This window comes from Lytechinus pictus, chromosome 18 (assembly GCF_037042905.1).
Source record: "Lytechinus pictus isolate F3 Inbred chromosome 18, Lp3.0, whole genome shotgun sequence".
NCBI lineage: Eukaryota > Metazoa > Echinodermata > Echinoidea > Temnopleuroida > Toxopneustidae > Lytechinus > Lytechinus pictus.
In genome coordinates, this window is record NC_087262.1 from 4,527,772 (window position 1) to 4,545,000 (window position 17,229).

The following is a 17,229-nucleotide window of genomic DNA, read 5'->3' on the forward strand; positions in this document are numbered from 1 at the left end:
GGTCGTAAGAAATTTAAACATGCTCTTATTCTTTAAATAATACAAATTTGGCAAATCAATAGAGTGAATCACAAGCTTTCAAAATATGCCAAAAAATAAATTTCGAAAATTTGTCTGAAAATTAGGTTTGAGCCGGTTCGTAAAATCACTGACGAAATAACAGAATATACATGTAACCCTTCATAAAATCTCTAAATCGTTTGACCCTTTTTTTTTTAAATGGGTAAACCTAGAATCATATCCTTGTTTGTAGTTTATAAATGGATAATTGTCTTTCTTGCCATGTCCGAACCCTCAATATTCATATCAATGTATAGTGTTGAGGTTAAAGGTAATTCAATCCCTTATACGTGAAAAAAATGGATTGTACCTTCAATTTTGTTTTCTAGTTCTATCATAGATTATTTGATGTTTCACACCATTTTGATATCACTGTGGATTTGATTCAAATCCTAAATTGTTGTAAAATAAGTATTTTTAAACAATTTTGTGTCATCATTATGTTTAAATAGGTATATATTTTCATCACTTAAAGGCTCAAACAGATTTCATTGTCATTGTTTGTCATTTATGTTTTCTTTTCAGCTGTTGATGTGCTTTCATATTTGTATTCTCTTTTCTTTGTGTGTCCAATGTTTTTGCAGAATAAGCTGGTTAACTAACATTGCTTACGGTATTTGTGTTATATACATGTATCTTCATGCATATTTTACAAATAATATCATACATGACAATAACATTCCAATTCAGTCTTTATAATTTTTATCAAACCTTAAGCGGAAGAAGGGCTCTTATTTAATATTGAGTGAGGTGGCGAAGGAATGTTCTGGCAAATTAAAGCTTTGGGAGCGTGTGCTATTTGTACGCTAACAATGGTTCAACCCAGGAGGAGGGGGTTACAGGGGTTCAACCCCTCCCCCCTCAGATTTTTTTGAAAACCTTTTTTTCTTTTTTTTGCTTTTCAAATTTTCATTCAACTCGAACCCCCCCCCCCCCCCTTACAAAAATCCTGCATATGCTACTGGTTCAACCCCACAAAGTTTTGCCTTCTCGGAAAGTTCCAGCACCTTTGGGACCTAAACTTTATGATACGGAATGGTTGGTTGGGAGTTTGCACATGGCATTAGCCAGACATTTATGTTGCCTGAAAAATGATCAGATCAGTGATTTGACGAAAAGTCATATTAATGGCCCTCAAGGTTTTGAGAGGAGTTTGTCAAATTACAAGGATCCTCTTCAGTTAATAAAACAATTGAATACACATTATATTTGGGTATTATTGTAATAACCCACACTCATTACCTTCAAAATAGTCCAAGCATCCTAGGCTAATCTGCCTTGTCCAAACAACATTGGCTATTTCTTACTATTGCGCTCACTTATAGAACTGTTCAAAATGAACCTTGCATGTATGGGCTATTCCTTACCGATGCCGTCACTGATAGAACTATTCTCTACGAAATCATGGGCTAATTCATTTCAAAGCCCTCTTTGCTACTGATAGAACTGTTCAATCTGAACTATGTATGCATGGGCTATTTCTTACGGGTGCCCTTGCTGTTAGAACTGTTCAAAACGAAACTTGTTTTCATGGGCTAATTCTTACCAGTGCCCTCACCGATAGAACTGTTCAAAATGAACCTTGTATGGATGGGCTATTCTGTACCGATGCCCTTGCTGACAGAACTGTTCTCTGTGAACCTTGTATTCATTGGTTAATTCTTACTAGTGCCCTCACTGATACGGATAGAACTGTTCAAAATGAACCTTGTTTTCATGGGCTAATTCTTTCTAGTACCCTCACCAAAAATAAACCTTCTATAGAGGGGCTATATACTTACTAATGCCCTCTCTAATGGTCAATGTTTTTATATATATCCTCTTCTCGTGGTAGGACTACGAGACCTTGGACAGTGAAGCCTCCTCCACCACCGTATCCCACCATGATGCGCCCCCATCGGTCCCTGTCAGCAGTCCCGACGAACGGCCGGAGCCACCCGCAGCAAGTCGGAAGCCAGTCCAGCCTCAGAGTGACGGTAAGTGAGCTCAGCTCATTTTGATAGCATCTGAACTGGTTCAAGACTCTTAAGTCGGAAGCCAGTCCAGGCTCAGAGTGACGGTGAGTGAGCTCAGCTCGTTTTGATAGCATCTGAACTGGTTCAAGACTCTTAAGTCGGAAGCCAGTCCAGGCTCAGAGTGACGGTGAGTGAGCTCAGCTCGTTTTGATAGCATCTGAACTGGTTCAAGACTCTAAGTCGGAAGCCAGTCCAGGCTCAGAGTGACGGTGAGTGAGCTCAGCTCGTTTTGATAGCATCTGAACTGGTTCAAGACTCTAAGTCGGAAGCCAGTCCAGGCTCAGAGTGACGGTGAGTGTGCTCAGCTCGTTTTGATAGCATCTGAACTGGTTCATGACTCTAGGAAATACGAGGGGTGTGATGTAACTGCAAAGTATTGATATTCATAAAATATTAAATGGCTGAGAATGTGATACTAGAAACCTTGGAATATTCCACAAATTGTAGATGATTGGCCTGTCGTCAAACTATGGAGAGCCAATTGGGGTACAAATCCCTAACAGTACACATCCAGTCTATTAGCTCATATGACACCCAAACTCTCTGGGAATGATAACTGAAGTATTCTAAAGTATTTTTCTTCATTATGAAAGCAACATAGTAAACATAAGAAATATACAATATAAACAGAATGTTAGAATTTTTGGCTCCCCATAATTTTAGCACAGACTTTAACCCTAATTCTCCCGGGGGGGCCATAATGCCCCCCCCCCCTCGACAATTTTGCGATATATCTGCTGCGCAACATTTTTTGACCTTGCCGCTCACTGACTTTTTACTTTCAAGTCACGCGCAAATTTTGAGACCAAATTTGTGACGCCCGGGTACGCGGTTACGACATTACGCAACATTATGTAAGTGCATGTCAGACCCAAAATTGCTCATAAACGTGATTTCATGTACAATCCAACGCAAATTGTGTATTTAGCCAAAATTCATAAATGTATCATTATTTCTACTTTTACTGATTAAACTTAATCAATTTTGCCTTGTTTATGATCAGAATTAAGTCTGGAACAATTTCCATTGAAAAAACAATAAAAAACAAAAGTAAAAAAACAAAGAAATACATAAGAAATTCATAAAACAATAAAATACATAGGAAATTGATTCCAAATCGAAGTTTTTTTTAATTGCGATTGTTAAGAATGCTACAAAGAATATTTTTACCAAAAATTAGCATTCTAGGAGCTTTATTTAGTGAATTAGAGCAAAAAGTATGATTTATGCATAAATTAGCATAATTAATTCATATAAAATAAAATCTCATTATTTTGGAAAATTTTACCATACAGCCTTGTAGATTACATCGCACACTACCAGCGTGCAAATTTTTGCGTTGCTCGCACGATCGGCGGCCGAGATCTTATGGGGGGGACCATAATGCCCCCCCCCCCCCCCCCCCGGGAATGACAAGAATCAAAATACCCGGGGAGATTTAGGGTTAATAGACCATGGTATAAGTTAAACCTGACATCAGAATACGGGCCTATGGTGTGTGTGTGTGTGTGTGTGTATTTGAGTTTTGTCAGACGTGTATCAATCAGATATGATTATTTACGTCTGGGACCGACCTTTAACGTCACCATCCGAAAGACGTGACCAGGGTTCGAACATCGAACCTCTGCATCAATTTGTAACTTCCCCCACATAGCTTGGATTACAGGCGCACGCCACAACGCCCAGTTATGGGTTTAGCCTATCTGGTTTTAGACTATCTGAAAATGATAATTATTATATATAGCGCTTAATACATCGAAACGACGTGTCTAAGCACTTTACAGATATATTATTACCCCGGTCATCGGATTCAATCAGTCATTCCGGCACACAATGTGTGCACATCCTCCACTCCCTGGGGAGTATTCCAGTCAGTCGCCGATGAGGCGCACACAGTACTGGACAAGCTACAATGACTTTCACATCCTACCGGGTACCCATTTAGCACCTGGGTCGAGAGTGGCAAAGTGTGGATTAACGCCTTGCCAAAGGACGCCAGACCACGGTGGGATTCGAACACACGACCCTCTGTTTACAAGGTGAGGGTCAGAACCACTACACCACGGCTCCCCCACAAAAGTAGACCAACTACTTGTAGACGAATTAGTGAATATGAACCTGAAATGATACTATTATTTGTTGTACATGTATTATTGATATTCTTGTATACATTTGAATATTCCCAGACAGAAATAGAGAACCAGATGCAAAGCTACAGAGCCTGATTGACATCCAGAATCGCGTGAAGGACAATGAGATCAGCATGGACGAAGCAGTCAATCTATTCCGGCAGTGGGAAGAGAGTCACAATCATACACAGTCCATGAGTACAGTGAGTATACCCTGTTCACACTTGAACTTAATCTTGATCTGCAATTTTACTGATGAATATTAAGGGATTTGGAACAAACTCAATCTACATACCTGTCACAACTATTTCAAATTGCCAAGATTCCAACTCGACCTAATCTTCACACTACCGTGAAAATCGAATCCCATGGAACATTGTGGTCCAGTGGATTAGTCTCCAGGCCTTGAAACAGAAGGTCATGGGTTCGAATCCCAGCCATGGCATAAACTTCTTTGGCAAGATATTGATCCACATTGTGCTGCACTCAACCCAGGTGAGGTAAATTGATGCCTAGCAGAAATGTATTCCTTGCAACGCTGAGAGCATAACAGTACAGTGTAGATTGGCCAAAGCCAGGGTAATTATGCTGCATTTATTGTAGAGCTCTTCTGACAAAGAAGTGTGGAGCACTATAAAGCAAGTATGATTATTTATATGATACAGCTGAAGGAAGTTGACATTTCACCATTTCTTATTTAAGCTGAAGTATACAACATTGACCACATTTTTCCTGTATTTGTTTGAGGTTTCTGGTGATGTAATGGAGTTTTTTCTCCTCAAGATTGCCATCATGAGATTCATATCCACATAGACTTTTACCGGGGATGATAATAAGATCAATATATGGGACCCAACACCGCTGAAGTCCGCAAAATATAGTGTCAAAGAAACTTTTTTATCTTGTTTTTATATATATAATAATAATAATACATAACATTTATAAGGCGCTTACTACTGGTGTTTCTAAGCGCACTGTGTTCTGTTTCTGGTTTGTACTTGGGATAAAAAAAAGTGGCAGGGGATAATGAAACAGGTAATACAACTATACTAATAATCAAAAATCAAAACTGGTGTGCACCTCCAATTGACCAATATATATATGTATTTAAAAAATTCATATTTTTACAGTATGGAAAAGAAGAATTACTCTTTCCAAAAAGCCTTCTTTTAATTTATAGCTTGTGAAGACTAAACTACTATTTTGCCGTATTTCAGAAAACCTTCTCTTACGATGTATTGTCGGTTTTGGGGTGTCGGGTCACATATTATAATCTACATTGAAGCATATCCATATTATGTATCTAGTGAAGAAATAACAATTCTATTGTCTGCAGCGTCGAGGTAATGGGGACCGACAGAGCAATATACAGAAGTTATTCAAATGGAAGCAGGGTCGTCCCAATACTGGTAAGTATTGTAGAGATTACCCCATCGACCTTTGATACATACATTGTAAATCATCCCACAGGATATGAAAATTAATTTAATTTTGCCATTGTCTTAATCCAGGGGCCGTTTCATAAAGCTGTTCGTAAGTTAAGAGCGACTTTAAAGTTGAATTAAGAAGGGGGTGAGTTTCCATAAATATAGGTTCTACATACAATATATAGTATATATAAGTTGTTCAAACACATAGCATGTCACAATAATCCTCTGCCTTCTCGATATTTTGCTTTGAAAGTCTATGAAATTAGCCACCTGTCAGAGCCCGAGAGACGAGTGTACAGAAAAGTCACTCGGAGTGTGACGTCACCGGGGGGAATTTAGTATAAGAGGTGCCTGAATGTCATACAGAAATGCTATGCAGAGAGAGAAAGATATTTTACAATTTTTTTTCAAAGCAACTCAAATCAAACAAATAGGACTGATATGTACAAATCTTTACTTTCCCTGTATAAAAAACAGTATGAATAATCACCATGAACTCTTCAATCATGATGTAAGATAGCAAACAGTGAGTTATTGAATGATATTTTCACTATTTCTCATTTATTTTATCACGATGTTCAATCAAGTGAGTAGCTGGAAAGTAATTCCGGCGGCTAGCTCAGCGCGCGCTGAACGCATAATACTAGTACACACAACACCCAGGCATTGAGTGTACTGTTATGGTCTGGTATGTCGACTTAGTTCATTGCCGTGCAGCGATCCCCTGGCGTTTTTTCTTCTTTTCTTTTGTCTTTGACTCCACTTTTATATCCTCTGGATCATTTCCACTCATAGCTCATTCCACAGAACAATCTTGAACCAAACGTATAGTATTCTTTCTCGGCCTTCTGAGTTGTTTTCTATATTTAATTACGCTAGGGGTCACCGTCACACATACAAACGCAATTCGGAAGTGAGTTGAAGACAGAAAGATATATAGTAATTAGTATACATCTCTATGGTTGAAGACAACAAGAACGGTACGGTAGCTCGACAGCTAGCTGCGCCGGAGCGGGCGGCCGGTCGGCACGTAAAGCAATTCCGCAACCAACTGTGTTTTTTTGCAAGAGCCGCGTCACACGCGGATAAATATGTCATAATAACACGTCTGCTACGGTATCGACTGGTGAGAAGATCTCGATCAAATTTCATATTATTCACCTTGAAATTATTCCTTTAGGGTCTATGGTATCATTCTGAGGGAATTCACATATTTGGAATAATAGTACGGCCACAAATATTTTAATCATTTCCTCTTTGCAAGTTCTATGGCTCGCAGATACAACTTCAACTGCAGTTATTCCATATGAAGGAGTACGTGCATAGTACACAAAACGGCACTGCCTTGATTACTACACCGGGACCGAATACCCCCCGGTGACGTCACACTCAAAGAACACCCGTCTCGGTAGGCATTGCAGGAGCGAACTCAGGGAAAATGGGTAGGGATAAATCGTTCAAATTCACTATTTTGAAAAAAGAAAATGGGGGGTCGAATCACCTATTAGTGTTTGGGGGGTTGTAAGGTTGCTATTAATGTAAATATCTCAATATTTGGAATCGTCTTCTTAATTCAACTTTAAGAACGACTGGTGATCCTTTCTTGTGGTAAATGATATTTTCATTGGCGATGGTTTAGCGCGAAATTAAAGGTTCACCAGTCGTTCTTTAAGTCGGTCTTAACTTACCAACAGCTTTATGAAACACCCACCAGAGCAAAGAGCAAATATTTAGTGGCCTTTGCCAAAAGCAGTGCATTTTCTATTATTTGATCTTTCTCAGTGTATGTGCTGAATGGAGCGCAATTATACACAAAATCTGCATAGATCATGGATAAAACTCCTTCCTCCTGGTTCAATCCTGTAATCTGAATTCGGACCTTTGCTTCCTGAAATCACCCATTTGAATGGTTAAAAGCCCAAATCCTTGAAATAAGTTATTTTAAAAAAAAACTGGCTTGTATAGAATTTTGTTTTTAGACAATTTACCCCGCTATCTCTTGTCAACATGATAAGGGTATTGAAAGAAAGGTTACAGATAATTTTTTTTTTCTTCAAATAATTCCCTTTGTCAGAGACTTTTGCGGAAGCAAATATAATTCTTTTCTACCAGAGTGAACTACAATTTTCCATGTTAGGAGGCCCGTGCACGAACCCAAAAAGGAATATGTATGTTTCATAATGCAATATCTCTTCAATGGAGGTATATTGGAACTTTGTACATGTAGATCTAATAAATTATTGATCCTCCCACGTCAAAGCTAAATATAGTTCATCATCGGTAGACTTAAGATGCAGGCCCTGGGTTCGTAATTTCTATCAATAACAAATGCTAGGAATTTCTGATAAATTTGCTCTCGGCCAATCAAATCGCATGATTTCAGTAGCTTAAAACAGTGATATGTAATGAAATGTAACTTGTTTATTGATTCAAAGATTTATGAAACTGGGCCCAAAGAGGGGAATAAGCTTCTCATGACCCAACTCCTTTCTGAACAGAAAATGGTTAATCCCTGTATTAGGAATCATATTTGTATTGATGACTGTAAGCATGTGATGTAGTGGTCCCCTCTTGGTACCCATACCGCATAACACTCCTAATAACCTTTTTTTGTTGGAAAATTCAGTTTTGTTCCCTGATGTGTAATGTGCATCTTCAATTCTCCCATGAAAATTGACATTCAACATCAGTGATAGCTCTCAGATGGTCATCTGATATCATACGTTTTCATGTGTGCAATAGTCAATATAATATTACCCCTACGTCCCTAAGTCATTATGCTGCCTTGTTAAATGCCCCTCCCAAATTGAAATTAAATATGTTATTTTGTATTCAATCATACCTTATTTTGCAAGAAGAGAGCCCTTTCTCCAAAATAAATGCACCTTTTTCCCAAAGCCGTGTGTTTACATGTGCATACCAAACATGAATTCATCATGTAAAAAAATATATATCACATCCTTCTTTTCCCAAACATCAGGTGCATGAATAATTAGGGTGCATACAAGGGCATTTAAAGGTGTTTTCAAGTTGCATTCAAAGCTGTATTCAAGTTGCATTCAAAGCTGTATTCAAGTTGCATTCAAGTTGCATTCAACATGCATTTAATATATTTCATTCACGTGCATTCATACTTACATACATTCAAGATGTATTCAAGGGCATCCAAAGATACATTCAAAGTGTATTCAAGGATGCATTCAAGATGTATTCAGATGTGCGTTCAAGGGCATTCAAATTGATAATAATCCTACCAAGAGTTAGAATTCTGTATGTAAAATATTTAAAAACTTGACAGCTGATGACAGCTTCCCTAACCATAGAATTGTGGGTGTGTTGTGGTCTAGTGGTTCTGACTCTTGCCTTTGAAACAGAGGGTCGTGGTTCGAATCCCAGCCATGGCATGTTTTCCTTCAGAAAGAAATTTATCCACACTGCTGCACTCGACCCAGGTGAGGTCAATGGGTACCCGGCAGGATTAATTCCTTGCATGCACTGAGCACCGGTGATGGTAGCTTGAGCTAAAGCCGGGGTAATAATAGCAGCGCTTTGTATCCTCAGGCATAAAGCACTTTATAAATCCTGCTATCGTTATTATTATTATTATCTTTTAAACTTCAAATTCACTCGATAAAGATGATGATAAAGATCCTCTTCCGAGAAGGGAACCTCCGCTTCCCCCAGATTATGATTCATTTGGTATAAATGCACCTGGTAAGTTCCCAACTATGTCATCAGAAAAATATATATCATCACTAGATCATCGGGAATATACTAGCACATGTATTCTTATCACCACAAGACCATCAGGATTATCTTCTCACCACCTCTATACAGTGCGTCCCACAAAAAAGGAAACCTGTTTTCAGAGACAGATTTCACAATTATCAAGTATGTTTTTTTTACTATAAATTTGATACTCATGGCAAGAGTGGAATCTCATCTCGAATTTGAAACCAACAGCTAAGCAAATCGTTCACGCATGGCAGATTACAAACAAATATTGAGGCATATCAGAAATGATTTGCGCAGAAATTCATGTGTGAATCTGAATCCACTCTCATTTAAGGGATCAGTGAGAAAATCTTAACAAAAAATACAAAAGAAATGCTAATGAGCCAATCGTCGAATAAGCACGGTTGTCGAACCAAACTTGTTCAATTTTTCTGCGCAAACTGGTTTTGACATTAAAATTTCCAACTCATTTTGCTCATTAATGTGTGAAGTGTTCGTCTCATGGCAGGTATCAAAATAAAGAGGAATAATTGAAATATATGATTATGTAAATGAAATATCATAATTTATTTGCCTTTGAAGATAAAAGACATTGGAATCCTGGTTTCCTTTTTTCTGGGATGCACTGTATAACATCATTATCTAATATCTATACTACATTTTCTCTTTGGTATCTAACCCTCCATCTTGGTACGTCTTGGGGTATCACTCAATAGTCATCACTTACCATGGACATGGATGGTTACATCGTCTTATTCAGCGTTAACATCATTTTAATCATTAACATTTTTATGGTTTAGAAATGGGTGGGGGGTTTTGACAAAGCAAACAAATTTAACAGTACTTTGTATCAACTTATATAGCTTAGAAGAAGTTTCAATACCATTGGATAGCACCTTTAATAAAAACTTTGCCATCAGTAGTAATTACCATGGAAACCTTGATATTAATTGGCTTTTTAGTACAACTACTATGGTAACTGATAATGATGGCAAAGCTAGCTACACAGTTAAGTTTAACATTGGGCTAGCAAAATCAATACTTTCTTCATCCTTGGTTTTGTCCAGTATTTCTGGGATCAACAAATTCAGTATTCTTTATGTACCCCTTGCAATATCTGTAGTTTTACAGTATATCTAGGATCAGCGAAATCAGTAACTACTCATACAATTTGACTTGTTTCTTCTTATTTTTAAGAGGACTATCTTTGCATTATAGTTTCAGAGTATATTTGAGAGCAGAAAAATCAGTATATTATCTGTACACCTTGCATCAATGCTTTATACTATCAGAGTGTATCTGGGAGCAGCAAAATCAGTATACTGTCCGTACACCTTGCTTTGTTTCATTATAGTTTCAGAGTATACAGTATCTGTGGGAGCAGCAAAATCAGTATACTGTCTAAACACTTTGCATCATTTCATTTTAGTCTCCGAGAATACTGGGAGCAGCAAAATCAGTACATTGTCTATACAAATTGCATTAATTCATTGTAGTTTCAGAATCAGTCAGGGACCAGCGAAGTCAGTCAACTTTCTATAGGCCCACCCTAGGCAATTCGCGTTCTGTTCCCCATGCATCCACCTCCACGGCCAATAGCAATTTTAAAGGGGCTTTTGGTATAACAGTCTTCCTATATATGCATTCTGTCCTGCATCTTGAATGGTTGGTGAATGATTGCATGCTATTTTCACGTTTAGACATTCTTGTAAGCTAATATTTGATCAGTAATCAGATGTTATACAGCAAATTGGCAACACTAGTATATTCTTAATTGTTGCATTCCTACATGTACCATTTTTTTTTCTTTCACTTTAACAAAAAACAGAGAAAAATAAACTTTGATAAAAGATTGATGGTTTGGAGTTGGAAATTTGCCAACTTGCATGTAGAGACAATCATTTTTGAAATTCCATAATGTTGCTTATTTCAATAAATTCACTTAGTGATTTTTTTTCCACATATTTTAGTGTCAAATGGTTCAAAGATACTAAGACATAGTCACAGTATTTGTGGATTTCTTTAAGTAATTTATCCATTTTATTTGTATGATTCGTTTAGAATTGCTGGAGAGAGCATTTTTAAGCTGCTTGCTTGAAATTGAAGCTAGCTTTGAAAATAAAACAAAATGAAAAATGGAAAAGAAAAGGAAAAAGAGAAAGGATAAAAGACAATGAGAAAAGATAAGGGTGAATTTTCTCTTATTAACTAAAAACGATGCAGAGAATGCAGGGGCGGAAGTAAGAAGAAAATGAATAAATGTAAGACAAAATAAAAACATGAATACTTGAAAAAAAAGCCCTTATGTTGAATAGAAAGCCTTTAATGAAAGGAAAATTGAATTATTATTTTTTCTTTTAATTCTTACTTGCTGCCACACCTGTATTACATGCTCCTGTGTATTTTAAAATATTAATTTCCACAACGACATCTTAGATGCAAATAATATATATATATTACAAAATTTAATGATGTTGAAAATGTGAGAATTTCTGCTGTTTGGTTCATATTTCATTGAATCAGCTTCCCATAAAGTGTCAGTGTATTGTTTGTATATGTCATTACTAGTTTATTTCTTTAACTCATTAACACTTCAACCAGTAAACCAGTGGTATATATAACCTCCTTCTCAATTGAAGTCATTGTTCCCCTCATAAAATACTAACTTTAATTCAAATGTTTTTGGTGAAATTGAATCAAAGGTTTGTGGGTTTATTTTCATCATTCAATTTTCAAATCAACTACTGGGAAAATATTTCATTTATTCCATTAACCAATACTGATCTATTCCTCAGTAAATTCAATTATAAACTAGTACTCGTATTTTATGTTTTTGTTTCTACTAACCCTCCAGTCTAACATGCATTTGATAGTTATGAATATTATTTTCTAACTTTTCTTTTCATGATTAAATCTGTATTTATGATATTTTCATATCAAAATATGGATATTGATTTATTTTTGTGTATTACAATAATGGCATTACTTTACTTCATTTTGGTACAAATTTTTTTTTTTTCTAAGAGAGAAATGGAAACATTAAAAGTTGACATTAAGTTGCTTGAATTACTACACATAGGTAGTGCATAATTGTTTCATTTTTTATGCTTTGATATAGGTAATATCACATCTGATATGAACAAATTTAATTTCATAAGTAAGAATATTAATAAGCCTGTGATCCTTGTTACAAGATTAGCCAAACATACCTTGCCCAACCTATACACATTTAATGTTGATTCAGATCAGGGCCACATAACAATCCTGCCTTTTGCATTGAGGTCATTGCGCCACCATCTTAGAGGCTGAAGCCATTGTCTTGAATGTGTTGGTGATCTGCAGCTGGCGCATCTCTGACAACTCAGTTTACATGTATTCCTATGTCCTCTGAGGGAGGGCGCTATGATATTAAGACGACGTATGCATAAAGTCTTTTATTAGTTTGTTGCTGTTTTATTCACCTTGTAAATATTTGTATACAATAAAAATAACAAAGACAGATTTTTGCATTTAGGTAATTAACAAACATTTGAATGAATAAAACAACTTGAAGCGCTGCATACAGTATATTTTTATATGAAACTCTAAAAAATAATCACTTTTTTTTCTATAAATCAACTCAAATATGAAATGCCAAAATGCTAGCCCAAAGATTCTCCTCACAATTTGCCAGGTATGAGTTTGACTTTAATATTTATTGATTTTATCTGAATTGTTGCAAAAAATATAGGCCTACTTAAGTAATAATGTACTTTTCACTTGAAATGGGATGTTATAGCATGTTTCAACTTCACCAGATGCAATGGAAAAGGGTGAATGTGAATCGCATTTCAAATGCCTTTCTAGTCAGTCAGTGGTAAAGTGCTTCATAAAAACATTTTTGTGGAATGCTGCCCAGTATGGTCTGTGTAGATGTGTTTGCTGCCTGAATGTCACATACATGTATGAAAGGCATGCTTTGCATGTTTGCCTAGCATAGCAACATGGAAGGTATGATGTTTGTATAAGGAATATAAACAGCTCTCACTCTTTTATCACCCCTCCAATCCATTATGAACAGCATCTCAACAAGGTGGGCGTCGTCTACGAGCGCGTTCGGAGCCGGTAGCGACGGGCTTCACATCGCTAAGTAAAAATCTCTTCATGAGAATTGCATGTTTTTGTTCTTGGATTGTTTTCACTGTGTGTTTTGCATCTTGAACCTTGCATTACATCATGGCTGTGTCCAACTGCCCCAAGAATTAGCGAATGATAGTATTCCTATTTTCCACTCCTTACACTTGTGATTACTGTGTGTTTTGCATCTTGGATGTTACATCATGGTTGTATCCAACTACATTTTTACTAAATTTTATAGATTACCGAAGTGATGATGTCACAAAAAAACCTTCTTTTTTGCATATCAGCATTTTAGATAGCCTATTCTGGTAGAGCATTCTGAAAAACCCCCACTTTCAAAATTTGGTGAGAATCGGTCCATGGGGGCCTGAGATATGACCTCATGAATTCCCCATTAAAGTCAATTTTTAGCCTGGTTCCTATCATTTAGAACCAGGCCAATAATACATTGACTTCAATAGGGCTAATTATGTATTCATGAGGTCATATCTTGGGGCCCCATGGACCAATTTCCATCTTATTTAGGTTGGGGGGGGGTCATCATGCTCTACCAAAATATGGTATAAAAAACAATGAAATAAAGTGAAAATTGATGAGGTCACACTTCGGTACTCCATTACTCCTCCCTTGCCCTTGTTTTCCACCCCCCTGCCCACCCGAATGATATTACTCCTCCTCCACCTTCATTTTTTCCATTAATCCAACCCAACCCCCTTCTCCTTGGTAAATTTCCAATTCGTCCACTCACCACATGGTCTACTTTCATTTATTCTAATGCCATTCCGTCCATCAACATTTTGTCTAACAACCATTTGGTCCAATCATCTCTTTGACTGATCACCAGTTCGTCTATGACCATTTTGTCTCACAACCAGTTGGTCTAATATTTGTTTTATTTTCATACATTTTGCCCAATTAACACTTAGTCTAATTAGACCGAATGGTATATGGACTAAATGGCTATTGGACCAACTAGTTATTAGATGAAATGGTAAGTGGACAAAATGGCAATTAGAACATGTGAATAGTGGACGAACTGATGGTAGACCGAATGATAGTGGACAAGTTTGCAATTGGACGAATTGGCATTGGATGAAATGAAAATAAACCTTCTCCTTTACATGTCTCTATAATCTATCTTCTTATCATGAAATGTTGCAAGTTACCAAAATGTTCATGATATCTAGCATTTAATTCCGTGAGAACTTATACATTTTTAACACTTCCCTATTCTAGGATAGACTTAAACCATTACCACCTTCAACAGTTTGACAAATTCTGCCTGCAATTCTTGCTGTGATATTGCATCAGATTTCCATTTGTGTTTCCTTCAAATTGGCAACTGATATTTGCAATCAATCGCAAGCAGTTTCTTGTAACACCCCCTAAATCCCTAAATGTAAAATGCATCATACATATTTCTTAATATCATTCACACAATCATTCATATCTTGTAAATAAACTTATTTTATGTAGGATAATGTATAATTTGAAGTACAAGTTTTTGTATTTTAAAATATGACATTCATCATTGTACATGTATCAAATTTAAGAGTTATTTTCACAATATACCTGTATAAAGGGGTAACTTTCCAAATGTGATCTGCCTTTGCATTCCCCATCATGCTCACAGAGGGATGTGAAAATATCAAGATTATGATAGTAATCATGATGACAATAATGTTATATTTGATGATAATATAATATAATTTTTTAAGTGCAGAAGGTAACCGACAATGATTCTACTTGCTAAAAAAATTAGTAGTTATTATGGTTTGAATGGATTGAATAGATGTGTTTTGAGTTTTAAAGTGAAAATATTAATGTATGGGGATTTCCTGGCTTGCAATTAAAGCTATTCCGGACTCTAGGAGTGCACAGACAAAAGCTTGATCGCCTAATGTTACACGTCGTCACTGGAGTGTTTAAACCTCATATCTCAAAGTATTATGTCGATGACAGCTCAGAAATAATCTTGAGGTTAGAGTTATTAGTATAATTAGCAATATTCTCTTGGAAATAGTTCTCTACTGGATTCAGGGGAATCCAGTAGAGATTCCCCCATCGCCATACATACATTTCATTATACAGCTTTATTAGAGCTGGCTGCCAAAAAAAAAAATTGAGATTACCGGTAGCTTTTACACCTTAACGATGAATGAAGAAGAGGATCTATAGAAGCGACAGTGACCAAATGAAATCTTAAATCAGCGTATATCCTTTACATATGAAATTCTAGAATTCAACACAATGTACCTGTGGAGTTGCATCTTTTTAGATTATGTTGAAATTTTGAAACGATATTCATCACTTGTACTACACTATCTCCATATACATGTATGTGGAAATAATTATGATTGGAGGGAATAACATTACTTATTGATAGAATTAAATTTCATTTCATCCTACTGAAAATGATTATTCTATTTTTCATATTTATTATATGTTTATTAACACTAGTTCATTATCATTTCATTTTATATCATATCTTAACATCTTATCATTAGTTATTATTAGTTCATTATCATTTTAATTATCAGATCATCTTCATCATTTTAAGTTACTATCTATTACATCATATTGTATTTTCATTTTTTCATTATCATATTGAATTATATTACAAGTTCATTATCATTTGATATCGTTTTATATCATTTATCATCAAAATATTATCATCATTATATTATTATCTTAAATTCATGATTATTTATAAAATGGTTATAATTGTCATCATCAATTTTAACCAATCCTCTTATGATTTTAATATTGTAAATTTTAATTCTGTCGAAGCCAGCTATGACAAAGTTCTGAATGAAGCTTGCATCATCTCGGGTGAAATCTTACAAAAAAATAAATTTTCTTGGATTATAAAAAGAGTCAGGTGAAACTCTCTTAAGTATCATTGCTCCTACTGCTGTTAATACCATTTTAATGACTATGAAACTGAATTTCAATTTGCCTATTTTCTAGCATCGAATCCTTCCCAGGCACCCGTCAGCAACTACCCCAATCCTAGTTACATGCGAGGAGGCGATATTCATGGTCTAGGTATACCTTGATCTATGTCAGAAATAGACACTTCTATCACAAAAGAAAGCCTTGCTTCCCCCACTCTCACACTATAGCAGCACCCTCCCCCCCCCCCCCCCCCCGGAAAAAAAAATCAAATAAAAAAGGCAAAGTTTGCACAATGTAGGGAATAGCAGAGATAATATCACACTCGTGTTCGTTTTGTGTTCTAAGCTCTGCTTCATTGTTTGATGTATAATAAATTATTGTCGTGTATGTCATTAACATGTGTGTGCAGGGCGCATCGACCTCCACCGTCCGTAGAACTCGCTTTTATATGAATAGAAGTATATCAAATTTGCTGATAGACAAAAAACGTTATCATTATACATATAGGATGCTATATGATAACATTTTTTATTGTAATAATTTTTTTATACAAAGATTACTATCATTATTTATTTGCTTGGGTTTTCTCAAAATGTTCGCTGCAGAAAAATGATTGGTCAGTCGTGTTAAAAGTTTGATTTGTAACTATATGGAACTTTGTTAGTTGTACTAGATACTTGATGAGATAATAATGTCTCTTGCATCTCTACAAAGCTAAAAGAGTATGAATATTTTAGTATGTTGTGAAGAGATGGCATCATGAATATATGTATTTTGTGATTAAAAGAGAGGCTGTAGATTTCTTGATTTCTTCAGCCCCCAACTTTTTTCCAAAAACGTGTA

The 17,229-nt window shown here is 36.0% G+C and overlaps 1 protein-coding gene across 1 annotated transcript in view; it reads left to right on the top strand.

The window, feature by feature from the left end:
- LOC129281307 (phosphoinositide 3-kinase adapter protein 1-like) overlaps positions 1-17,229 on the top strand; it is a 99,472-nt gene that overhangs the window by 58,489 nt on the left and 23,754 nt on the right. Inside the window, exons 16-21 of the mRNA XM_064112889.1 lie at positions 1,895-2,036; positions 4,262-4,407; positions 5,541-5,613; positions 9,271-9,348; positions 13,430-13,498; positions 16,459-16,536. Of these exons, the coding sequence (XP_063968959.1) occupies positions 1,895-2,036; positions 4,262-4,407; positions 5,541-5,613; positions 9,271-9,348; positions 13,430-13,498; positions 16,459-16,536 (586 nt within the window). The remainder of the gene's footprint in view (positions 1-1,894; positions 2,037-4,261; positions 4,408-5,540; positions 5,614-9,270; positions 9,349-13,429; positions 13,499-16,458; positions 16,537-17,229) is intronic.